The sequence below is a fragment of the Saimiri boliviensis genome, chromosome 3 (genome assembly GCF_048565385.1).
Source record: "Saimiri boliviensis isolate mSaiBol1 chromosome 3, mSaiBol1.pri, whole genome shotgun sequence".
In the NCBI taxonomy this organism is placed as follows: Eukaryota; Metazoa; Chordata; class Mammalia; order Primates; family Cebidae; genus Saimiri; species Saimiri boliviensis.
Window position 1 is genome coordinate 1,953,172 of NC_133451.1, and position 25,011 is coordinate 1,978,182.

Genomic DNA, 25,011 nt, shown 5'->3' on the forward strand with positions numbered 1-25,011 from the left:
GCTGGTCTTGAACTTCTGACCTTGTGATCCGCCCACCTCAGTCTCCCAAAGTGCTGGGATTACAGGCCTGAAACTTTTCCATTTTTTTATAGGGATAGGGTCTCGCTATGTTGCCCAATCTAGTCTCAAACTCCTGGCCTCAAGTAATTCTCCTACCTCAGCCTCCCACAGTGCTGGGATCATAGACATGAGCTGCTGCACCCGGCTGGCTCCAATATGAGCAGTATTTTCATTAACAGGCTTTTTTGGCCTCAGGTTTTTTTTTTTGTTTTTTAAAAAGACGTAGTAGTCTTATACTGTTGCCTGGGCTGGAGTGCAGTGGCATGATCTCGGCTCACTGAGACCTCTGCCTCCCGGGTTGAAACGATTCTTCTGCTTTGCCTCCCAAGTAGTTGGGATTACAGGCACCCGCCCCTGTGCCTGGCTAATGTTTGTATTTATAGTAGAGACTGGGTTTTACCATGTTGGCCAGGCTGGTCTCGAAATCCTGACCTCAGGTGGTCCGCCTGCCTTGGCCTCCCAAAATACTGGGATTATAGGTGTGGGCCAACGTTCCTGGTTTGGCCTGAATTTTTCTTTCTTTCTTTCTTTCTTTTTTTTTTTTGAGACAGAGTCTTGCTGTGTTGTCCAGGCACGATCTTGGCTCACTGCAACCTCTGCCTCCCAGGTTCAAGCGATTCTCCTGCCTCAGCCTCCCAAGTAGCTAGGATTACAGGCACGCGCCACCACCTGAGCAGCTAGGATTACAGGCACGCACCACCATGCCCAGCTAATTTTTTTGTATTTGTAGTAGAGATGGGGTTTCACCATGTTGGTCAGGCTGGTCTTGAACTCCTGACCTCATGATCTGCCCGCCTCAGCCTCCCAAAGTGTTGGGATTGAATTTTTTTTTTTAATTGTTAGTATTTTTTAGGCAGGGTCTCTTTCTGTTGTCCAGGCTGGAGTGCAGTGGCACTATCTTAGCTCACTGCAACCTCAGCCTCCTGGATTTAAGCGATCCTCCCTCCTGAGCCTCCCTAGTAGCTGGGACTACTGGCGTGCACCACCACACCCGGCTAATTTTTGTATTTTTAGTAGAAATGGGGTTTCACCATGTTGGGCAGGCTGGTCTTAAACTCATGACCTCAGGTGATCTGCTCACCTTGGCCTTTCAAAGTGCTGGGTTACAGGCATGCGCCACTGTGCTGGCCTGAGTTTTTAATTTTTAAAGTCTTTTCCACCTTTCCTGATCCTTTTTTTTTTTTTTTTTTTTTTTTTTGGCTCACTGCAGCCTCCGCCTCCTGGGTTCAGCTGATTCTCCTACCTCAGCTTCCTGAGTGGCTGAGATTACAGGTGCCCACCACTGTGTCCAGCTAATTTTTTGTATTTTTAATAGAGACAGGGTTTCACTGTATTGGCCAGGCTGGTCTCAAACTCCTGATTTCATGATTTACCCACCTCAGCCTCCCAAAGTGCTGGGATTACAGGCATGAGCCACCATACTTAACCTGATCCTAATTTTTTTACATCCATTAGAGTGGGACCAGTGCTTTATGTCTCAGTTGTTTGTACATGCCTTGATATCAGTTATGTATTGTTGCATAACAACTTACGTCAAAACTTAGTGGCTTAAACCAACAACATGCATTTATTTTCTTACAGTTTCTGTGGGCCAGGAATTCGGGAGCAGCTTACCTTAGTGGTTCTGCCTCAGGGTCTTTTAAAGTTGCATTTAAGATGTTACCTGGGTTACATCATCCTAAGGCTTGACTGGTGCTGAGGATCTGCTTCCAGGGTACCTCCCTTACTCATGCTGCTGGCAGGAGGCTTCGGTTCCTCACCATGTGGTCCTCTCCACAGGGGTGCTGGCGTGTCCTCACAACATGTTAGAGTCTGGCTTTCTCCAGAGCAAGTGATGCAAGAGAGAGCAAGGTGGATATCTTTTATGCCCTAGACTTGGAGTCATATGCATTCATTTCTGCACTGTGATACTGGCTACCCCCATAACCAGTAGTGGGGGCTTGAGCTCCAGGAGGCAGGGCTCATGGAGGGATGAGGGGCCATCTTGGAGGATGTTCTTCTCTGAAGTCTGAAAGCAAAAGGAAACTCTAAAAAGATGTTGGGAGTTAGGGAGAGCATGATGTGTTGGCTCACGCCTGTAATCTCAGCACTTTGGGAGGCCAAGGCAGGCGGATCACTTGAGGTCAAGAGTTTGAGCCCAGCCTGGCCAACATGATGAAATCCCATCTCTACTAAAAATACAAAAATTAGCCAGGTGTGGTGGCACACACCTGTAATCACAGCTACTCAGAAGGCTAAGGTGGGAGAATTGCTTGAACCCAGGAAGCAAAGGTTGCAGTGAGCTGAGATCACGCCACTGCACTCCAGCCTGGGCCACAGTGAAACTCTGTCTCAAAAAAAAAGAAAAAAGCCTTGTAGGAAGCAGGTGGTATGGAGGAGGGGAATGTGATCTGAAGATGCCACAGTATAATTTGTAGAGTCTTCGATTGTATTGGCAATGTTTTAGTCAGTTGTGGGAATGTGGATATTTGGCTTTCCATGTTTTTTGGTATGCTTTAAATTTTTATTTAATTTTGAGACAGAATCTTAACTCTTGTTTCCCAGGCTAGAATGCAGTGGTGCAGTCATGGCTCACTACAGCCTTGAACTTCAAGGCTCCCACCTCAGTTTCCCAAGTAGCTGTGACTACAGGCACATGCCACCATGCCCAGCTAATTAAATATATATATAATATATATATATATATATTTTTTTTAAAAGAGATGGGATATTGCCATGTTGCCTAGGCTGGTCTCAAACTCGTGGCCTCAAGTGATCCTCACACTTAGGCCTCCCAAAATGTTGGGATTATGGGCATGACCCACTGCATCCAGCCTTTTTTTGATATGTTAAAAGTAAAGAAGTGGTCACTATGGAGTGTTTATCACGTGTCAGCTACTTTGCCAGTGTGTTATTATACAAAAGTATATCTAGTACTCCTCAAAATGGCCTTAAAAGGTAGGTATAAATGATCTCTGTTTTATAGCTGGTTAACCTGAACTTAAAGTTGGAAGGGTTCAGTGAGATGATGCAGTCAGGAGGAAGGAGAATTGGGACCTGACCCTAGTTGTGTGCATCAGCTTGCACTTTTGTGTATTTATTTATTTGAGGCGGAGTCTCCCTCTTTCGCCCAGACTAGAATGCAGTGGTGTGATCTCAGCTCACTGCAACTTCTGCCTCCTAGGTTCAAGTGATTCTCCTGCCTTAGCCTCCTGAGCAGCTGGGACTACAGGCAAGCGCCACCATGCCCTGCTAAGTTTTTGTATTTAGTAGAGACAAGGTTTCACCGTGTTAGCCAGGATGGTCTCAATCTCCTAACCTTGTGATCCGCCCGCCTCAGCCTCCCAAAGTGTTGGGATTACAGGCGTGAGCCACTGTGCCCAGTTGCTTTTGTGTTTTTAGAAGTTGTAACCATCATACCATATGGTTTCACTGTAAAGCTGGGAGGCTTTTGTGAAGAGTCATTGCTCTGTTAACCTAATGTGATGATGACACTTTCCTGGCTTCCCCCACAGAAGCCGTCTGTGGTGACTGTCTTGTGAGGTAGGGTTTGGGTTTAGGGGCAGAGGTTACCTGTATTGGCTGGGCAGGTGGTAGGTCCAGATGGTTGATGGTAACCAGCTAACATTAACCTGATGCTTTCTTACCACTGCCAGGTGGAACATAAAATATGAGAGACGAAACATGAGCAGGCAAACCCCAGCTCACCCCAGACAGCAAGCACCGTGTGGCAGAAATGGTGGCTCTGTCACTGCTTTATCTCCTGTCATTAGCACAGAGTGCTGTGTAAATACTTGTTGAATGAATTAACAAAAGTAACATCATCACTGAAACTAAAAGGAACAAAGTTGGCTGGTGGAGGAGGAGAATGTTTCAGGGAGAGTGTGTGTGTGGCCTGTGGTGGCATTAGGAGGTGGAACCTGATGTGTCCACAGCCTGCTGGGAGCTGTGTCCTGTACAGCTTGAGTGTTGAGTTGTTAGATGAGAGAAAGTGGGGAGAAAGTTAATGCTGGATCACATGGGACCTTAGAAGTCTTTGCTAAACAGCTGCAATTTTTACCCTAGGAGTAAGGAGTGGGAGCTATGATCCCTCTGGTTGTAGGAGTAGGGCTTTTTGGGTTGGGAGTGTCAGGAGGTAGATGGACAGGATTGAGAGCCAGGAAACTGGTTGCTGAAATTTCAGTCAGAAATTATGGTGGGCACATAAAGAGGGCTGAGGAGTGGAGCTGCCCAGCCCAGCACAGTATTTATTTATTTATTTATTTTAAAAGACGGGGTTTCACCATGTTGGTCAGGCTGATCTTGAACTCCTCACCTCAGGTGATCCACCTGCCTTGGCCTCCAAAGTTCTTGGATTACAGGCATGAGCCACTGTGCCCAGCCCCAGCACAGGATTTAGATGGAAAAGAAAGGGTGACTTCAGGAAGCTTGGGACTCTGCTTTGATGAAGCAGCAGAGGACACTGTTATGATTCATCCTAACTGGGGGCTCTGGAGTCATGGGTGCTGGGGGCAGAGGTGGGTGGGAGGGCAGCAGGCCCACGAAGGAATGTGCTGTGTTTGAGGAGATGAGAGGCAGGTGTGCTGTGGATCCGAAGCCCTGTGCAGAAACTTTTGCTGGATGAAGAGCTGAGGCCCTTGGAGCTTGAAGAGTTGGGGGTGGGTAGGCTCATGGAGTGGGTCAAGGCAGCAGACAGGACAGGGCCTGCTGGGTTGGGAGGGGTGTGGCAGGAGCAGGCATATGCAGGGATGGAGATGGGGACCCCATAGGGAGCACTGGTGCAGTGCTGGAGGTCAGAGCCAGACCTGGAACTGCGGAAGGCATCCTAGACGTGGGAGATCCCAGGTGGTTAGGCTGGGGGTGTCTGCAGGTTGCTGCTTACCCTGGTCTAGAGAGGTGGTGGGTGGGCAATGGTGGGTGTTGGTGTCCAGGCCAGGGTGAGGGCCGGAGGGAGTGGAGCACATGATTCATACAGGCAGCAGGAGGGCAGATGGTGGGGCCACGGAAGGCTATAAGAAGTCGTCTGTAGTGACTATCTTGTGAGGAGGGGTTTGGGTTTGGGGGCAGAGGTTACCTGTTGGCTGGGTAGGTGATAGGTCCAGGTGGTAATGGTAACTGGCCAACATTAACCTGATGGTGCCTTACCACTCACTGCCAGGTGGAGTGTTAACTGCCCTCATTTCAGAGACTGCCTTCACTTGCCCAAGTCCACCAAACTACCTAGTAGAGGAGCCAGCCTCAGAGCCGAGTCTGGCTCTGGAGCATCCTGGTTGGTGCTGAGGTAGTCAGCAGACTGTTTCCAAAGGGCCTGATGGGCGATGAGGGCTCTGTCCTGATTGCTCAGCTCTGCTGTTGTAGGAAGATAGCCATGGGCAGTGTGGCAACAGTGTGTAGGGCTGAGATCCAATAAAACTTTGTGGACACTTGTTTGAATTTCCTGTAATTTTTGTGTCGGAAATATTACTACATTTTCAGACATTGAACAGAAACGGGTGGTGGGTTACAACTGGCTGGCAGGCATTACTGTGTCGCCCTGTGTCCTGCTCTTGAGATTGTGGCTCTTGGACTTGGGGACACATTAGCAACCCCTGGGAAACCTTTAAATCATGAGGCCAGACCCGCCATGTCCGGTTGGTCTTGGGTGGGACCTAAGCACTATGGCTTTTGAAACCCTCAGATTGTTACCAGGGGTAGCCAAGGCCCCAGGATCAGAATTCAGTGTGTCTGTGTATCACCTAGAGAACTTGTGAAAGTGCAGATTCCTGGTAGGCAGGTTTGGATGTGGCCTGGGAGTCTGCATTTCTAGCATGCTCCAGGTGCTGATGCCAGCAGCCTTGGTGTGGCTGGAGGGTAGGGAAGCCTCGTCTTGTGGCTGTGCTGCAGGGTTGTCTCCGTGTGCTGGCCTGCGCTGTGACAGAAGCCAGCTTGCACTCCTTAGTGTGTGCCTTTACCCCTGTCCGGGGCCTGCACCTAAAAGATGAGGGTCGGTGCTGCCCAGTGAGGACACAGAGCAAAGCCCACTTCCATGCTCAGGGGCAGTGTTCCTGTGGCACTGGCTCTACAGCTAATTTTTCAAGGATACCTAGAGGCTGGGTCTTACAGTGAGTTAGTGGTTTTGGAAAATTGTGTGTGTGTGTGTGTGTGTGTGTGTGTGTGTGTGTGTGTGTGTTTGTCATTTATCATTTCCCACATTTACAGAAGTAGAGGTGAATTTGTTTTCCCCAGCACTATTCTCATTTATGAGTTTTCAGTGAGTCACAGCACTGGTTAAGCGCTACTTTTCTTTGAAGCTTTTATGGACTTATTTCCTTGATGTGGGAATGAAAAAGCCACGCACCAAGTTCTAAAGGGTCATGCATTTGATTTCACGCAAAACAAAACCCAGTGAGTTTTAGAGATTTAACTTCTTATTGCACCTTCTCCCTTGTCCACAGGTGGTGGCTGAGCACCCAGATGCTTCAGGTGAGGAGATTGAAGAGCTGCTCAGGTCACAGTGGAGTCTGCTGAGTGAGAAGCAGAGAGCGCGTTACAACACCAAGTTTGCCCTGGTGGCCCCTGTCCAGGCTGAAGAAGACTCTGGTAAACATAGTGCTCTGCTGATGTCCTCCGCTTAGGTTGATGGGTGTAGTGTAGCAGGCTGATCTCTGGTCTTGAAACTGTAGGGAAGTGTGTTCACTCTTCCCGTTTCTGACTTGTGGGGTTTGGGCCAGCAGTCCAATTGCGTGTGGTCACAGTAAAAACAGCCTTGCCGTCTGCATTTCCTGGCTCATGAGAGCTGTTCTGTGTGGTCCCGTCTGGCCTGTGGCTCCAAGTTTGGATTCCAGGCTTACATGATGTGGTAGGGTCAGCCTTCAGGCCTTTACTTCCAGAGAGGCCGCACTCCCCATGCTTCTGAGAGCAACCCTCCTGGTTTGGCTGTAGTCTGCACCTCAAGGGGCCTGAGTATGGGCAGCTCCTGGCCTGTTTGCCTGAGTGCTTATAGGGCAAGAAGAGTGACTGGACTGACCTCGAATTCAAGCATCCTTTGGTTGTTCCTAGGCCTTTGGCTTAAAAAACAAAAAGTGCTACTTTGCTTTGAGCGGTGGCAAGAGGAGGGAGAGTTGACACTGTAAGATTTGGAGATGTGTAACAATGGTTAGATTCGTGATATGTGTGTGCTTGGACACAAATTGTAGAAAACTGACATATGAATGTAAAAATAACTGTGACATATTTGGGTATCAATTTAAAATACAAAAAAAGTGCTGTATCTCCGAAGGTTTGGAGAGACCAAACATGAAGTGTTTCAAGATTCACCTAAAAAGAGGTCAGGGCCCAGAAGTGACGGGGTCTGGCCACATGCACCTGCTGTCACCTTTCTCTTTCTCTGATGTTTTTGTCTTGATTTAGGTGTTTTTAGATCTCTTCATCAACTATCTCATTAATCTTGAATTCTGTTCAATTTGCTCAGTGTTCATTGCAAATACTGTAGTTTAGAATAGCAAGGATATTGAGGACTTTCATATTTTCTTTAAAAGAAAATACACCTTATTCTATTGATACGCTAAATTTAGAGACGTGTTTCTTTTAAATGACTGGCTTCTTTAAAAATCAGCTGGCTCTTCCTGAAGCCAGATTCATCTTACCCTCGAAGTGTAAGCATGAATTTGATTGTGTTATATTTTGCTGAGTGCTTAGTGGATACAAATGACAGGTGAGTTTCTGCCCACAGTGTGTGTCAGGTGTGTGCAGGTTCCTGGGTGCCCTTTATCCTGACTTTGAGGTGACCCTGGTGCTAACAACTAAGATGGTGCACCACATCTGTGTCATGTGTTAGAAGTCTACACAGGTGTCTGGGCGCATTGGCTCACGCCTGTAATCCCAGCACTTTAAGAGGCCAAGGTGGGTGGATCACTCGAGGCTGGGAATTCAAGACCAGCCTGGCCAACATGGTGAAACCCCATCTCTGTTAAAAATACAAAAAAATTAGCCAGGCCTGGTGGTAAATGCCTGTAATCCCAGCTACTCAGGAGTCTGAGGCATGAGAATCTCTTGAACCTGGGAGTCAGAGGTTGCAGTGAGCCAAGATGGTGCCACTGCACTCCAGCCTGGGTGACAGAGCAAGACTCCATCTCAAAAAGAAAAAGAAAAAAATCCATACAGGTGCCTCTGTTGCTTGTTTCTGTAAGTAACAGCTGCTGCCTCTTTCTGGATGAATGGAGAGGTGCTTAGGAGGTGCTGTGTTGAGGGTGAGCTGTGTCAAGGACCTTGCCTGTGGGAAATTGAGGCGCCAGGCTGGCATTGTGCTCACGAACAGATGTTCTGAGGGCAGACCTGCTGAGGGTGTCCTCGAGAGTTTCGTTGGCTGTGCCGTGTGGTGCCTATACTTGCCAGTGTGGCTAAGCGGGTCCCGCTGCCAACCATTCCATGGGCCTCTTCCCCAGGCTGCCTTTGCACCAGCCTGCAGTGTTGTGGCCAGAGGTGGAGCTTTATGAGGGCTGCTTGCCTAGCCCCCATCACACCAGGCCGGAGCTGCAGCTGGTGTGGGCCCCACACTCTGGCTGCTGACTCTTTTTTAGCATTGGCCTCAGGCCTAGACCCGAGGTGAGGCTCTGTAGACGCATTGGTACCAGGGCATGGACGCTTACTTGTACCTCTGCCTGAGGTCTTGCTGGACACTGTGGAGTTTAGCACTCTTTTGCTGGTGTCTTCTGTCCCAACCGTAGTGAGGCTTGTGTCCTTCTGCAAGATGTTTTATGAATAGTCCATTAATAAAAACCCTGAGCCTCTGGAAAGCAGTCATGCAAATGAAGATATTCGATTTGTATTTAAAATAAACATTGGCATGTTGAAATTAATCATCTATCTAGAATTTGCACTCTTAGTTCACACCTTACCATCTTAGGTCAGTATTGTTTGGATGCCTTAGATCTTGGATTAGCTGCTATTCCTGTAAACACCTAACCCAATGGCCTAGCTGAGCAAACATCAAGGAAGCCCTTGGTTTGCAGTTATAAATATGTTACTACCTAACATGGTTCTTTAAGGAAATGTTTAGGAAGTAGCAAGTTTTTTTTTTCCTTTTTTTTTTCTGAGATGAGTCTTGTTCTGTTGCCCAGGCTGGAATTTAGTGGTGTGATCTCGGCTCACTGCAACCTCCGTCTTTGGATTCAAGCAATTCTTCTGCCTTAGCCTCCCGGGTAGCTGGAACTACAGGTGCATGTCACCATGCCCGGCTAATCTTTTGTATTTTTAGTAGAGACAGGATTTCACTGTGTTAGCCAGGATGTACTTGATCTCCTGACCTCATGATCTGCCCACCTCAGCCTCCCAAGTGCTGGGATTGATTACAGGCATGAAAGTTAAATTTTTTTTTTTTAAAGTTTAACTTAAATTCCACAAGTCTTTGAATATTAGTAAGGAAAAGATTTTTTTGAAATACTGGGTTATCGGGAGGCAGAGGTTGCAGTGAGCCGAGATCGTGCCAGTACACTCCAGCCCGGGTTAGAAGAGCAAAAGTCTGTCTCCAAAAAAATATAAATAAATAAAATAAAATAAAATACTGGGTTATATTAAAATTTAATGCTTTAATACATTAAAATATAATTATAAGGCCAAACATGGTGGCTCATGCCTCCTGTAATCCCAGCACTTTGGGAGGCCAAGGTGGGCAGATCATGAGGTCAGGAGTTTGAGACCAGCCTGACCAACTTGGTGAAATCCCGTCTACTAAAAATACAAAAATTAGCTGTGCATGGTGGTGCATGTCTGTAATCCTAGCCACTCAGGAGGCTGGGGCAGGAGAATTGCTTGAACCCAAGAGGCAAAGGTTGCAGTGAGCCAAGATTGTGCCACTGGACTCCAGCCTGGGTGACAGAGCAAGACTCCATCTCAAAAAAATATATATGTATGTGTGTGTGTGTGTGTGTGTGTGTGTGTGTGTTCATGCGCGCACATACATATGTATGTTTATGACAAATGCTAATAAAATCTCTAAGTTGCCAGTTTTTTGTTGTAAAGAGATTTGATCTGTAAGACATAAGCCCTGGCAATCAGCAGGGGTACAGGAAAGCCGTCATGGGCTGGATCTGTGTCTTGAATGCCCTGGGTAGGTTCTCACAGTGCTTTGAAGGCAGGTTTTGGAGCGGTTTTCATGTATGTTTTCCTCACTTCCCATTCCAAGGTCACATAAATGGGAAAAAAAGAAACCACACAAAGAGGACACAGGACCCTCCAGAAGATCTTGAAGCTGAAGACACACCCAGGAAAAGACTCAGGACAGACAAGCACAGTCTTCGGAAGGTAATTATGTTCCAGGTTTGCCTGACCCGTCAGAGCGTGTGCCGCGTGACTCTTGGTGCCACCATTTTCCTGCATGGGAGCACACATGAGATGCAGATGGTGGTGCACTCAGTTCCTCCCAGGCTCTTATTCAGCAGAAGGCTTGCTTTTCTCAGAGAACCTCATTGAGAAAGGCTGCCTAACAAAGCAAGTTCTTACCCGCCAGGGATATTATCACAGAAACCAGTGATACGTTGTTCTCCAAGAAAACAGACGTCCAAATGCTTTGAGTAATACTTGTTTTTTAGATTATACAAAACTGTCATTAAAAATGACTTCTTGGGCCAGGTGTGGTGGCTCACGTCTGTAATCCCAGCACTTTGGGAGGCTGAGGCAGGTGGACCGCTTGAGGTTAGGAGTTTGAGACCAGCTTGGCCGACATGGTGATACCCTGTCTCTAAAAATACAAAAAATTATCCTGGCGTGGTGGTGTGCACCTGTAATCCCAGCTACTAGGGAGGCTGAGGCAGGAGAATCATTTGAATCTGGGAGGTTGCCGTGAGCTGAGATTGTGCCACTGCACTCCAGCCTGGGAAACAGAGCAAGATCCTGTCTCAAAAAAAAAAAAAAAAAAAAAAAAAAGAAAACCAAAAAAACCCCATAACCTATCTATAGGGCTTATTATTCAGGGTGTAAGTAATGAACTGGCATGAAGGTCCATTAGAGATAATGTGTTACATGTCAATCAATAAAAAGTCAAAAATTCATTAAAGGCATTGAACCTAGAGTTTATAGACTCATTTAGTTCATTAGTAATTCATGTTACTGTTTACTGAATGGGAATACTAAACAAGCTGTGCAGGAAAAGGGCAGCATAGATACAAAGCCAGCCCCAGGTCCTTGTACTCCTTGCTTCCTGCCAGCATGTATTTGCCTGGTACCTGCAGGGGAGTGAAGCCAACCAAGGTCCATATATCTAAAGAGGCCCTGGGTTATTTTGTTTAGCATCTGGTGTCCATGCCTGTAGAAGACATGAGTCCTTTTCCTAGTGGAGTAGTGCCATTTATTTCACCTGTCTCAGCTGTCCAGTTAACTTTCTCATGAACTGAGACTTTACTTTGTACTTTTGTTTGAATTTCTATTTAATTTGATAATAGTTTTGGCCGGGCGTGGTGGCTCACACTTGTAATCCCAGCACTTTGGGAGGCCGAGGTGGGCGGATCACCTGAGGTCAGGAGTTCGAGACCAGCCTGGCCAACATGGTGAAACCTCGTCTCTACTAATAATACAAAAATTAGGTGGGCGTGGTGGCATGTGTCTGTAATTCCCGCTACTCGGGAGGCTGAGGCAGGAGTCACTTGAACCTGGGCGGAGGTTGCAGTGAGCTGAGATCACGCCATTGCACTTCAGCCTGGGCGACAGAGGGAGACTCCATCTCAACAACAACAACAACAACAACAACAACAAAATTAGTTCTGGCAGAGTAGTTGTATATTTGTAATTTTGAATAAAGCTTCATCCTGTCTTTCACTGATCTAAATTAAAATGCTTTTTAAATTTTATTTCAAAGAATGGAAAATAAATCTCACATATTGCTAAGCTGTAAATATGTGGACACCGTATCATCTATCTTACTTCTTTACATTTGTGTTCGTAATTGAGAGGAGCAGGCAGGCCCTGGCCCAGTTTTCTGGCCAACAGAGCATTCTTCTGGGGCACCTGCCATGAGGTGAGGAGGTTTTTGAGTGATCAGGTGTTCAGCAGTAAGCTAGGTCAGATTCAGCTGTAGTCATTAAGGTTTGTAGTTACCAGGAAGCATGCACTTAATATTTGCTCTGGTCACCATTTTATTTTTATTATTTTTATTTTTTTTGAGAGGGAGTCTTGCTTTGTCACCCAGGCTGGAGTGCAATCCCCGCTCACTGTAACCTCCACATCCTGGATTCAAGCAATTCTCCTGCCTCAGCCTCCCAAGTAGCTGAGATTTTAGGTGCATGCCACCATGTCCGGCTAATTTTTTTGTATTTTTAGTACAGACAGGGTTTCACCATGTTGGTCAGGCTGGTCTCAAACTCCCGACTGCAAGTGATCCACCTGCCTTGGCCTCCCAAAGTGCTGGGATTAGAGGCGTAAGCCGCTGCGCCTGGCCAGGTTACCTTCTATTAAAGCAGCCCTTTGCTGGCCATCATACTGAAACTGGTTGCTTTGAAATATTTGTGTAAACGATATACCTAAAAAATGTGTGACCCTGGACACTCAAAACATCAAATTTACATTAAGTGGGTAGTAATGTTTTATTAGCTCTTATCTCAGGAGATGATAGCACATGATAAAAAGAAGTAGTGGTGTTTCCTTGGATCTGGTTTTTGTAAACCTGAGCCATATCACATATGACTCCCAGTGTGCATTGAGCATTTCTGACATGCTGGGCATTCACCTTTCACCTTGTCCATGATCCTCTGCATCCCACTCCACTGCATCCTGTCTCACCAGCCCTGGTTCCAGGCAGATGAGTGAGACTGGGTATGAGTGCAGGGAGTCTGCCTCCTGGGGTGGCAGGTCTCCCCTCGGCAGCGCTGCTCTAGTAGTGCTGTGGGGACAGAGCATTTTCAGCCACGCCCTTCGGACTCTCAGCCCTTAATAAAAGCTTCATGATCCCTTACCTCTCTCTCTCTCTCTCTCTCTTTTTTTTTTTTTTTTTTTTGCTTTTCTCACTTGTGACATATTTTACTGATGATCGTTGTATATTAGGTATATCTGGAGTTTGTCTAAAAATTGGAAATCCTCAGTGTAGTGTACTAGTAATATTGGCCCTGACTTAGCAGGGCTGAGTCTAACTTGATTGGGTGCCTCTTGAGTATTTTTTTCCCATGTTCATGCTCTGCTTTGGGTTCAGTGGAGAGTCTAGGTGCATGTTGAATACAACTCATATCAGGTGTCTTAACCACATGACTGCAGCAGGTCTTGGCGTGGCCCCGCCCACCTCGCCCTCCTGACAGATGCGAGAGCGGGAGGTGCGAAGAAAGAATCAGTCCAGATTGTGAAAAAATGTCTGAAATTGGGCAACCACGGATGACTTGTGTGTGCGGAACACATTTCCAAAGGAAGGAGTTTCTGCCACGAAACTTTTCAGCAACCTGTGTTCATTCACATGAGGAGATTTTTTTTCCTTTCTTTTCCTTTTGTTGTTCTTTTTCTTTTTTCTTTTCTTTTTTTTTCTTTTTTCTTTTTTCTTTTTTTTTTCTTTTTTTTTTTTTTTAAATAATAGAGAGACACAATCACTGACAAAACGGCCAGAACAAGCTCTTACAAGGCCATGGAGGCAGCCTCCTCGCTCAAGAGCCAGGCAGGTAATGTGGTCAGCGCCCCCTCCTTCTTGGCTTCTGGGTGCTCAGGCTGGGCTGGGTGGGTGGGCTGAGAGTGTGAAAGGGGAAGGCTGGGGCTGGTGATGGGGAAGGAACAGGGCAGGGGAGGGATCCACAATTAAGCTAGGACTGAATAAAAGGAAAGGAGGTTCTTCTGCTGTTGAAAAATAAACTGTTCTAATGTGTATGTTGTTTTGAAGTATTTGGCTAAATTTTATTGAAGTTACTTTTTACTTGGCTCTATTATTTTCCATTTAAAATTTTACTAGAAAAGTGGTTTCAACCAGAAGTTTTCAGGTTTCTTTCTCGATGGTACCAGTTGCTACTGTAGATTCTGTCACCCTTTAGTACCCTGACCCTCTGTGCATGTAAGCTCACTGTTAGGACTCGTTATTTATATTTCACATGCTAAAGAAACTAATAACTTTAAAAACAATAAGAAGGGAAGTCACACTTCCTTTTACCTTTTAGTATCTTTTTGAAATACCTGTTTGCTCCCTTATTGAAGAAGTCATACCTTCCCCAACTCTTAATTAGAAAGGAGAACGAAGCCCCGGGGGAGGAGAGTGAGTGGAGATTGGAAATGGCTGTTTTTCTTGTTTTGCATGAGGTGCTCGACTGGTTTTTAAACATCAGTTAAACAGACTCTTTTAGAAAAAAAGATTTGTGAGCGATTGGACATTTGAACGCTGACTGATGATATAAGAGCATTGTTACTTTTAAGTATGAGAGTGGTATTGTGGTTACATGTAAGACTTTATGTTTAGAGATTTGTGCTAAACTTTTTATGGATGAAATGGTATGTCTGGGATTTGCTGCAGAATAATCTGGCAGGGGGACGTGGAACCAGGTGTGGATGGAGCCACGCTGGCCCCAGGTTGATGTTTTTTTGGGGCCAGGTAGCAAGGACATGGGGTTCATTGTACAGTTTGTCTGCTTTTGTTTATGTTCAGATTTTTCCATGATAAGTTAAGCCAGAAGGACAAAGGAACTCAGAAGATTCATCTTTAGAACTTCAATTATTTGAGGGGTAATTTTAAAGATTGAGGATTTATGATTTGAAACTTTACAAACCAAAATTATTTTACAGCAACGAAAAATCTGTCTGATGCATGTAAACCACTGAAGAAGCGAAATCGGGCTTCCACGGCAGCATCTTCAGCTCTTGGGTTTAGCAAAAGTTCATCTCCTTCTGCATCCTTAACTGAGAATGAGGTAAAATAATAATAATTATGATAACCATGGCATTGGTATGAAGGCCATTTAGCTGCCCACGCTGCAGTGTGAGTAACGCTCAGACTTCATAAGCACAGCATTGGTGCCCACCACCAGTGCAGGTGCTTTGGGGCCTCTTGGCTATCTCAGATTCATGAAATGGACAAACAGTGCACTATGTTAGTTTATTTGAGCACTTTTTATACACACACACACAGAGTGTGTACCTGTACAGATATACTTCAGGCTTAATGCAGTTTCACAGTCCTTAAAATCTGTCTTAAGAATGTTTTGTTCTGTGTAGCCCTCACACTGTAAGAGTTCACATGGAAGTAAGTCTGTGTTGGTTCTGACAGGACACAGTGTCAGTTGAGCTGACATACTGGGTGGGGTGGAGGGCGACTCACACACCACACCTGATTCCTGTTGCTTCCAGACCTAGGCTCATGGAGGAAGCCAAAGATTTCTTTGTTCTCATCCATTTCATGACTTTGGTCTTTTAAATTCTGGCACATTTTCAGTTACTTGAGTGTTCAGGTGAGTCAGAACTACCATTGTAATATGACTCCTGTGTTCTGGACTTGCAGAATATGTGGTGGCTGCCTGCCATCATTACAACACGACACCTAGACTTCATTATCAAACCTAACTTTTTTGCTGTTGCCAAAAACAAAACAAATAGCCACAGGATGTAGGTGTGACACTTTTTTGTTCAGAGGTAGTTTGGGTTTCCTGATTTTTAGGGATTACCTTCTTAGATCTTCGGAGTTTTAATTTCTTGTCATTTGGTTCTCTGTGATGCTCTTTTTCTCATTGTAGACCTGAGTCCTGTTTTTGTCATATTTAAGAGGAGATGATAACTGGGGGCCTTTTTGGAACAACAGGGTAGTGAGGCAAGGGATGGACAGGCAGCACTTCTGACCAGGTTTCTGCCATGGTCCCCAGGAGGGATATGCCTCAGTTGTTTCCACTCATTAGAGGAGGGTAGGCCTTCATGCAGGAAGGCCAGGGGTCTGGGCAACCTGTGGGGGCTCAGAGAGCTCTACAACTTGGCCGCTCTGAATCTTCAGTGATGGTGCAGATAGTGAACACTTCTCCAAGTGGGATTTTCTGCAGTAACTCAAACCAACTCGATAGCGGTCAAGACCTGCTCACGGATGGTGGGACTGGGGCTGGTTTACAGTTTGATACGTGTAGGTAACTAGACATTTGTTATGTTTGGACACACTAGAGAAATTGCAGCAAGAATTATTTACTGAAACATTTAGGAGCTTACTGAAATATGAAAAGGCAAATTTTATACAAATTATTTTTCCTTTTTCCTTTCTTGTCCAAGTTCAGGTTAAAATCCTAGAAAATTTAATGAAAGATTGTTCCAAAGAAGAATATTAAACATTTTTCACTTAAGTTGAGATTTTTGCTTTAAAGAGTTTTTAATGAGTTGTTCTGTTATCATAATTTTGGTCCAGTTATTTGCTTGAGTTGTCACTTAGTACTGCTGTCAGGTACAATAGAGAGAACATGGTGAGAACATGCTTGTCTTGTCTGTTATTCCTGAACCTACGTCACGTTTATTGGAGGCTTTGATTTAGTCATGCATGAGGCCAGTGTAGCAGGGGTCGAGACCTGTCCAAGTCAGTGGAGCTCAGTCTCCCTGGCCTAGGCGGTTGTTCTGACCTTGAGAAAACTTAGATGAAGCATTTTATAATCATTACACTTAATTTTTAATTCTTTAGAATATCAGAAGTTGATAGATTGTTAAATACATTTAAATAATACATTAAATATGTGAAATTAGTATACCTTCCTACATTTTGAAGGTGATGCATAGATCCCATAGTGTGCATCATGTTCCTCATATGAAAACATTTAAATTACTAGGCCTTTTCCATTAAGCTACTTTTGTATGGCTTAGATAAATCTTCCATTAGTGTTCATTTTTATAGAATTATGCTGTTAAAGTAACTTTAGGTGAACAAATAAACTTGTCTATTATGTATTAACACAACTGAACTACAGTAAATGTCATGTTACCAGTGCTGAATGCCTGTTAGCATATGAGGCAAAGTGTAGTGTTATAAAAAAATACCCTGTCTACTGTTGGGCCTGATTCTGATACGAGTTAGGTGACCGAGAGGATTGCTGTTTGAGAGTCACACTGACACACACCTGTTTGGGTCACACCCCATTTGCATGTTTGTATTTACTCCCTTTCATCACATTTGATTGAAATAAGGTACTTTCAGAGGGTTGGTATTTCAAAACATGTTAGGTCATGTTGTGGTTTAAAGTCTTCTGAAAAAGGTATATGTGACAAATAAAATTTTTATTGGAATAATTATTACACGGTACTACATCATCCCGAGGAAGAGAATAGATTAAAATTACACACTTGCATGACAAAGGCCTGTGAAGGAATTAATGTGATTTAAGTGTTTTGTAACTTCATTTTTTATTCCTTTAGTAGAGCAAATTCTTATTTTTTTCGCCTTCACTGGTAACAGCTTTTGTGGGAGTCCACACCAGTCAAGTTGGATTTGAACCCAGCTGCCCTGTACTGCACTTAGAATGATGTAATATTCCAGGATGCTGCTGCAGGTGGTGTATCATCGTACACACTCAGTGACATTTCTATCACAATCATTTTATGGAAGATGTGTGATAATCTGTTTTTACTGGTATTAATAAACACATACAATGAAGAAAACAGATAACAAATTTTAAGACCAAGGTAAGATACCTAATCAAGGCCATTTAATCAATCACATTCATCTCATAATAGAAACACGTTCATATTCCAGTGGTCAATGTAGATTTCAAGTTGAAAGACAGGCCCTTCAGTCAGGGACTGTCCAGAACTGCAGCAGGGTCTTGCACGGAAGGGGTGGCCCTGTTAGAGTTGCTTCTTCTCTAGTTTGTAACTCACTGGATTTTTGTGGAAAGTGTTGGTGTTGGTACCTTCAGAAACAAACAGCACACATTAGGAGGAGTCCTCATCAGCTGTTCTCATTGCCAATGAGATATATTCAGTATTGTAGATATTACACCAATTTCCAACATAACAGGCAGAAGAGTTTTGATTCTATCTTTTTTTACTAAACAGTTTTATTATGACACTAGATACAGTAAATTTTTAGGAAAAAATGCCATTTACAGTATCATCGTGAACCATTTAATTCTTTTGATCCAAGGCCCTGGACCGAGGGGATACTGTAATCAGGTTATTTACACCAATCGCTGCATCATTTGCTTCTGTAGAGCATCAGCCCTCATGTTTCAATGTCTTAATCTTGGGAAGCAGCCTCGTGTCCTGCCCCAGGTGTCTGCATTTTTGCATGACGAGGAAAAGGCTTACTTGCCCTTCAGCTCATAGAAGCAGAAGGTGTGTATTCACAGTGCCATGTGAGTGGCCCACAGTTCATTCCCAGCAGATTCTTTGGCTGTGTCTTATCTTTAGTGAACGTTTCTGACTAATACTTTTGTTGTAAACCATTAAGTAATGTAACGCATGTAAGACACTTAGGGTGCCTGGCCAGGACTCCGTGGTTTGGTATTGTGACAGTAATGGTTATAATAATAAAAGTGATAAAAATCACCATCACTCTATTTTTATCCAAAAGTATACATTTTGCTTTGGCATGAAAAGTGGTCCTCTTGACTGCATTATACATGTGAGGATGAAATAAACCGAGAAGTGGCAGAACACTGGATCTGTGTGTGGCGCTTTAGGGTGCTGGACTGTGTGGCTGAGGGCTGGTTGGGTTGCTCTATTGGCTCTGCTCAAATGCTGCAGGATATGTATCCCCAAAGATGGCCTAGAAGCAATCTAAGCTGTGGTCCTCCAAAGGAGATGAAAAAGCTCAAGAGTAAAATTAAAATTCTCAAAAAAAAAAAAATCACTAAATTTAAAGATGTGGGAAAAAAAATGGCCCTGGTTCAAGAAGCAGTCACCCAAAGTAAAGACTCTACCCTGAAAGGGTTTTGGCGAAAATTAAGGGATTTCATTTGAAATTACAGCATGATGAATTTTCAGTGGGTAGCCAGCCAGCTAGCCCATAAGCAATAGACACATTAGAAGTCAGCCAAAGCGTAGGTGCTCCCTCTCTATAACGGAGAATGTGAAACCCTGCCAGTGACCCAGTGGTGTCCAGAGAGGAGCATGACATTGGCATCAGCTGAATACCCAGGGACATATGGGGGAATGTGGATGGGAATGACAGTTTTTCAGCTAGGGGTGACATCGTTCCCTGGGGACACTGGGAAGGTGGGCTGGGTCAAGAGAACTCAGCACTCTGCAGTGAGAGAGGCAGTCCCACATGTGGTAGCATTGTCTTCAGATGCCAGGAGTGGGCTCATCATAGAGGAGCAGCGTTTTCTGAAAGGGCCATCTCCTGGCTACCCGAAGGAGGCGGGGGAAAGGGCTGTTGCTTAAAAGAACCTAGGGAGGACCAGTGGCTGGCCAAGAGTACAGAAATTCATTATGCTACTAATTCAACGTGAATTACTTCATCTCATAAAAACCTCAAAATAACAATGGTATATTCTAGCCTTAAGACATTTGAATTGCTGGTTGTTGAGATGAATTTTGGTTGTCATACATGGAACCATTTTAGTCTCATTTGACTCACTTCAGACCATCTTCCACACACCATGTCTGTGCCTGGCAAGGGGAAGTGGCTCTCTAGCATAAAACTTGAGGCATTCACAAGAGGTGAAAACTTGTCAGAATATATAGAAGCTTAGGTTATAGCTGTTCTAAACGTGAAAGTACACCATTGTAATAGGGTAGCATCTTGAGGGAGTGTACGTCTTCACAATGGAAATCCTGCATTGTTTTTCTAAGACTGATCTGAGAGCTATTGGGCCATCAAGGCTTTTAGTATCTGCTTCTAACATTGCCCCACCTGCTCTCAATTCATCTTTGGACCTTTCTTCAGTGTTCATGCAACAATTAACTCTTTTTTTCAGTCATGCTGACTCTAGGTGTAGTTGCATCTCAGTGCTGTCTTTAGTATACAGTGTATCTCTTAACACCTGTATCTCCCAACTGGAAACAACTCCAGTGTTTTTAAGAGAATGTTCCTGAAAACCAATAGGAAACGTAAGTGAGGTTTCATGACACACAGCCTCTCATATGGTAAAAGGCAGAGGGTGACTGTGTGTGATGTGTGGAGTCCTTAGATGGGAGTTGGGGGCTCCTCTGTCCCCCTGTGCCTCTCGGGTGGGTGGAGTGGTGCTTAGAGTATCTCCGAGAGGTCCCCACAGCTTTAGGGGGACCTGATTTTGTGATTTTTGTTTAAGTAGTTCACGTAGAAGCCTAGGAAGATTTAAAATGGGGTGCTCAGGGACTGAGGAACAAGACGGGGGTAGGGGTGGAGAGATGGCCATTTGGGAGAGGTTCATGTAGCTGGGGATGTCAACAGCTGAGCCCACCAGAGGAAAGGAGGGAGGATGCTGTGTCAGAGCCATGCTGTCAGGAACAAGCTTGCTGCTCCTCTGCTGCCCTGGCCCTGGCCTTGGTCTTGCTTGTCCAAGGTTTGTGCCCAGAGATGTGTGTGAGGCTGACGAGTGCTGAGTCCATCACAGAGATGTTTAAACAAGAAAACTAAGATGATAAATTAGCATCTAGTTCTAAAACCAAAAAAAAAGTGCCTGTGGATGTATATAAATTAAGATGACAATAAAGTACCCCTGAGAAGGCACTTGCCAGATGCCTGATGTGAGTGGGTGGCACCTGTGCTGGCAGGGCTGCTAGTTGTGCTTCTGTTCTCCTTTGCGTCCTGGCATGGAAGCCAGGATAAGCATTTCCGGATGAGGGAAGAGTCCTTGGCTCGTTTGATCCAGTTGAGTGGAAAGGGTTGCCTCGGCCGGGGCTCCTCTGATGGCTAATGTCAGTTGCTTTATCTGGGCCTGAGACGTGCCCAGAGGGCTGTAAAGCCACAGATTCCCCTCACTGGAGAGGCTCCTGCCTATAGCGGTAGATGAAAAATAAGATTGTTAAGACTTTGGCAAGCTTGCTTTATTTCTTTTTCATTTGACTTATAACATAACTCACTTCTCTAACATATCTAGCCCTTCTAAATTCTTAATTCATTTCAAAGGTTCCTCTGGCCAGGTAGACTTTTGTACACAGACCAGGTGAGAGCCCTTTTGACCTAGTGTGAAATTGTAGCATTTTATGCTTTTAAAATCAATAGGTTCATCGTTTTAAAAAATCTGTAAGTAAAAAATCTGTAAACAGAGTAATTGCCAATGCCTGTGGTTTGTCTTTGAGATTACAAAGCTAAATTATAGTCTTTTGCTGGATAAATTGAAGTAACTGTCATTAGAAAAGGTTTCCCAAAATACTCTCAAAGCTGTTACTGGCTTCTTGTTAACTTCCAGAATTTTGGGGATCTTGCTTATTTCATTTCATTGTATTTATTTATTTATTTATTTTGAGACAGAGTCTCGCTCTGTGGCCCACACTGAAGTACAGTGGCACGATCTCAGCTCGGCTCACTGCAACCTCTACCTCCTGGGTTCAAGCGATTCTCCTGCCTCAGCCTCCTGAGTAGCTGGGACTATAGGTGCCTGCCACCACCCCTAGCTAATTTTCATATTTTCAGTAGAGATGGGGTTTTGACATATTGGCCAGGCTGGTCTCGAGCTCTTGACCTCGTGATCTGCCCGCCTCAGGCTTCCAAAGTGCTGGTTTTACAGGCGTGAGCCACCGTGCCCAGCAGGTTTTGCTTATTTTAAAAGAAATATGCTGACTCATATTTTAAGACTTGGTCAATGAAATTGATTTTGATCCCTTTGGGTACCATTTTTATTGGTTTACCTAGAACATTAGAAATTACCACTAATTTACCTGGCAGTGATGTAAAATGGACTATAATTAGCAGGTATAAAAATATCTATTATATTAATCTGATTCCTATACTGGATGAGCAAGGGGCCTGCTTCTTTTGGGACATTGTCACAGCAGTGTGACTCTCCAGCAGCCCAACAGGCCTCATCTTGTTGGCTAGATGCCTTTGAACTCCATGGTTACATGTTAGGTCCACATTTACGGTTTTTCCTAGCCTACCTGTAGTTGTTGGCCTTTTTGCATATAACTCTCTGGTAATATTTTGAAGCATGCTAACCATCTAGGCATATAGTATTTTTAAGAAATGCCTGAGGTAGGATGGGGGTCCTGGTCCGGCTGACAGGGGGTTTGCTCAGCCCCTGTGCCTGTGGAAGCACGTGTATTGTGGGCAGTTTTGTCATTGTTCTCAAGTTCTTCACAGACAGTACACAGCCTGCTGCCTGTAGCTGACCAGACCAGGCTCCTTCCCAGCACACTCCCTGTGGGATGACCGCTGCTTAGGACACAGTGGGACAGAGTTGGGTTGAGAGGATATTTTAGACTCTTTTTACCTTTGACAAGGGCAGGCCTCCAATTGGGAGCAGCAGCTGCCTGGTCTCGCTCTGGCCACAGGTGACATTTAGTCCCTCCTGCCACCTGCTGGGAGCTGTGTGGCTACACAAAAGCCTGTGCAGGTTAGAAGACGACTGTGGAGTGCAGCAGTGCTGTGTGAATGGAGACTTCCTCTGTTCTTAGCGACTCACCCCCAGCCCTGACCCTAGAGTTTAGGGGTAGCCAGGAAGGTTCTAGTCTGTGTAACCTAGAAGGGCCATTTTAGTAAAAATTATTATGAACTATAGTATTTTAGATGATGAGTGACTTGTTTTAAACCTATTTTAATTCCACTTTAACATTTTACTGTTCTGTTAACTTTGAAGACCTGATTGAGATTAGTCTTCATTTCAAACTCATTAAATCTGCTGAGCACAGGGCTGTTGTCATTTGTAAATGCAAACACTGTGGAGGCACTTCTCATCAACTTCCTTCTTTACAAAAGCATCACTTCAACATGAAAATTATGTCAGTTTATAGAAATTTATTGTTCAAGGTCTGTAATTGTATTTCAAAAATGATGTCGTATTCAAGTTGTGAAGGGATTTGTTTTGTCAAAAAATTAAAAATTCAATGTGTATGACGCCACTCTGAAGAGTAGGGGACTGCTTTGCAGTCACAGAAGGTGGCATCTGACTGTGGCTCATCCAGGTCACCCTGAAGGGCCATGTGCTTTTAGCAGTTGGCTGGAATGTGCTCCCTAGGTTCCATTATGTTCGGCAATATCTTGAAAAGTCCCTGTAATAGATCAAGGAGACTGCATTCCCTGCCCTGAAGGAATGTATTTCTAAGGCAAATAGGCAACTTGGTACTATCTTATTCTGAGTAGAGAGTGGAGAAAGTATTTTCAGACTCAAGAAAACTTTGAAAAGTCAGTAGCTAAGCTGCTCGGAGCTCAGTGCCGCAGCGTGGCTGTGGTGGATGCGGGAAGCAACGGGAAAGTTCTTGACAGAATCTGTGTCCGCTCAGTCCCTGCACTGTTTTCTTTCCAAATGCATCCCGTTGGATATGGAATAGATCATAGATGTTGTAGACTGAGATTTGGGACTGTGTTGGGACCGTACAGGTGAATGTGCCACCTCCACAAATGGCTTCTCCGAGTGAGTCACGTCACCTGTGCGTGGAGGTGGAGCCTGCGGCTGGAGTAAGGCTCGCTGTGGGACGCCCTCGTACTTTGCTCTCCTTGCGGGTGGTTGCTGAGCCGAGAGCGTTGGATCCTCCCTGACTGTGGCTAGTTGTCTGTCCAGTGGCTGGGAGGCGGTGTGGTGGGAAAAAGTCGGAATCTCTGCAATCTGTGTCATGGACTGTACTATTGTTAAGGTCGATATTCTGTATGTGGGTCTCAGACCCTGTCAGGAAATGAGCCTCATGTGTGTCGTTAACATTTATATATTTCCATTCAAAATATGTATTCAGTGTTTATTTCCTCAAAACAGACTTTGTTAATTTAGGAAATCTCTCCAAGTGGAAACGTGCTAACTTTTTCTGTAAATCTTAAATAAAAGGTGCTGTTCCTCCCTCTGACCCAGGACTGGTTTGTGTTTTCTGTCTTTCTCTCCATCCGTTTTTTCCCCTCATTTTTAAAGCTTTTTGTTCCACCACGTTAAGGGAAGAGCATGGGTTGGTGGATAGCACCGGGGCGCTCTCCCCTGAGCCATGGGGAAGGCCTCTTTCTCTGGCCTTGGTTCCCCCATCAGATGTGTCAGCTTGGATGACTGTGTGGGTGACTCTAAGTGGGGCCCCAGACAGTGTGGCTACTGCTTCCTGATGCCCTGTGCTCCCCTGGCGCCCCCTCCAGTCTCACATCAGAGGTGCTCAGGCCCCCACTGCTGACCCTGTCCGTATCTGATGGGCATGTTAAATTTGGGGTTTGAACTCAGCACGTCAAGTAGCCCTTTAAAGAGCAGGATGTGAGCTGCGGCCCCCGCAGGGCCCTCCCAGCAGCCTCACAGTGACAGAGCCTTAACATATGCACTGCTCTGATTAGTGTTCACGCTGCTAGTCCATCTTCCCTGAAAAGGTGAGGAAATCAAGGTTAAGAGGCTGCATTTTCTTTAGACTTTGTACCGTCAGGAGACCTATCTAGTGATTTGAGAAGAGTGGCTCTCACCTGTCACCACCCACTGTCGCCACCCACAGTTGCCAGTCAGAGCTGATGAAAGCCCTTGGGAAAAGCCCACTCTGGCTGGGTGCAGTGGCTAATACCTGTAATCCCAGCACTTTGGAAGGCCGAGGTGGGTGGATCATGAGGTCAGGAGTTCGAGACCAGCCTGGCCAGCATGGTGAAACCCCGTCTCTGCTAAAAATACAAAGCATTACCTGGGCATGGTGGCGCGTGCCTGTAATCCCAGCTACTCAGGAGGCTGAGGCAGGAGAATCGCTTTAACCCAGGAGGTGGAGGTTGCAGTGAGCTGAGATCACGCCATTGTACTCCAGCCTGGTGACAGAGCAAGACTCTGTCTTGGAAAAAAAAAAAGCCCACTCTAATACTGCTCTGAGGTCAGCAAACACTTCTGTGTTTGCTTTAATTTTTTCTTCCACCACGCTCTGTAATGTCAGCTAAATGTGGAAAAGCTCATTGATAAGGTCACAGGATTGGCCAGATTCCCTGGCGGGGTTGGCTTTTATTTTTCCATATGGCCCAATTCCAATTCCAATTTCTAATTTTGTGTTCATAGGCAAACAGCA

The 25,011-nt window shown here is 45.1% G+C and overlaps 1 protein-coding gene across 5 annotated transcripts in view; it reads left to right on the forward strand.

The window, feature by feature from the left end:
• Positions 1-25,011, forward strand: part of NSD2 (nuclear receptor binding SET domain protein 2) — a 113,617-nt gene that overhangs the window by 58,419 nt on the left and 30,187 nt on the right. For 3 of the 5 annotated variants that reach the window (XM_039468055.2, XM_074395784.1, XM_074395785.1), the window contains exons 6-9: positions 6,474-6,618; positions 10,202-10,320; positions 13,568-13,649; positions 14,755-14,879. In XM_039468055.2, coding sequence (XP_039323989.2) covers positions 6,474-6,618; positions 10,202-10,320; positions 13,568-13,649; positions 14,755-14,879 — 471 coding nt within the window. Of the gene's footprint in view, positions 1-6,473; positions 6,619-10,201; positions 10,321-13,567; positions 13,650-14,754; positions 14,880-17,383; positions 23,848-25,011 lie in introns of those variants that run through there. The other 2 variants (XM_074395787.1, XM_074395786.1) reach the window with 2 other exon arrangements.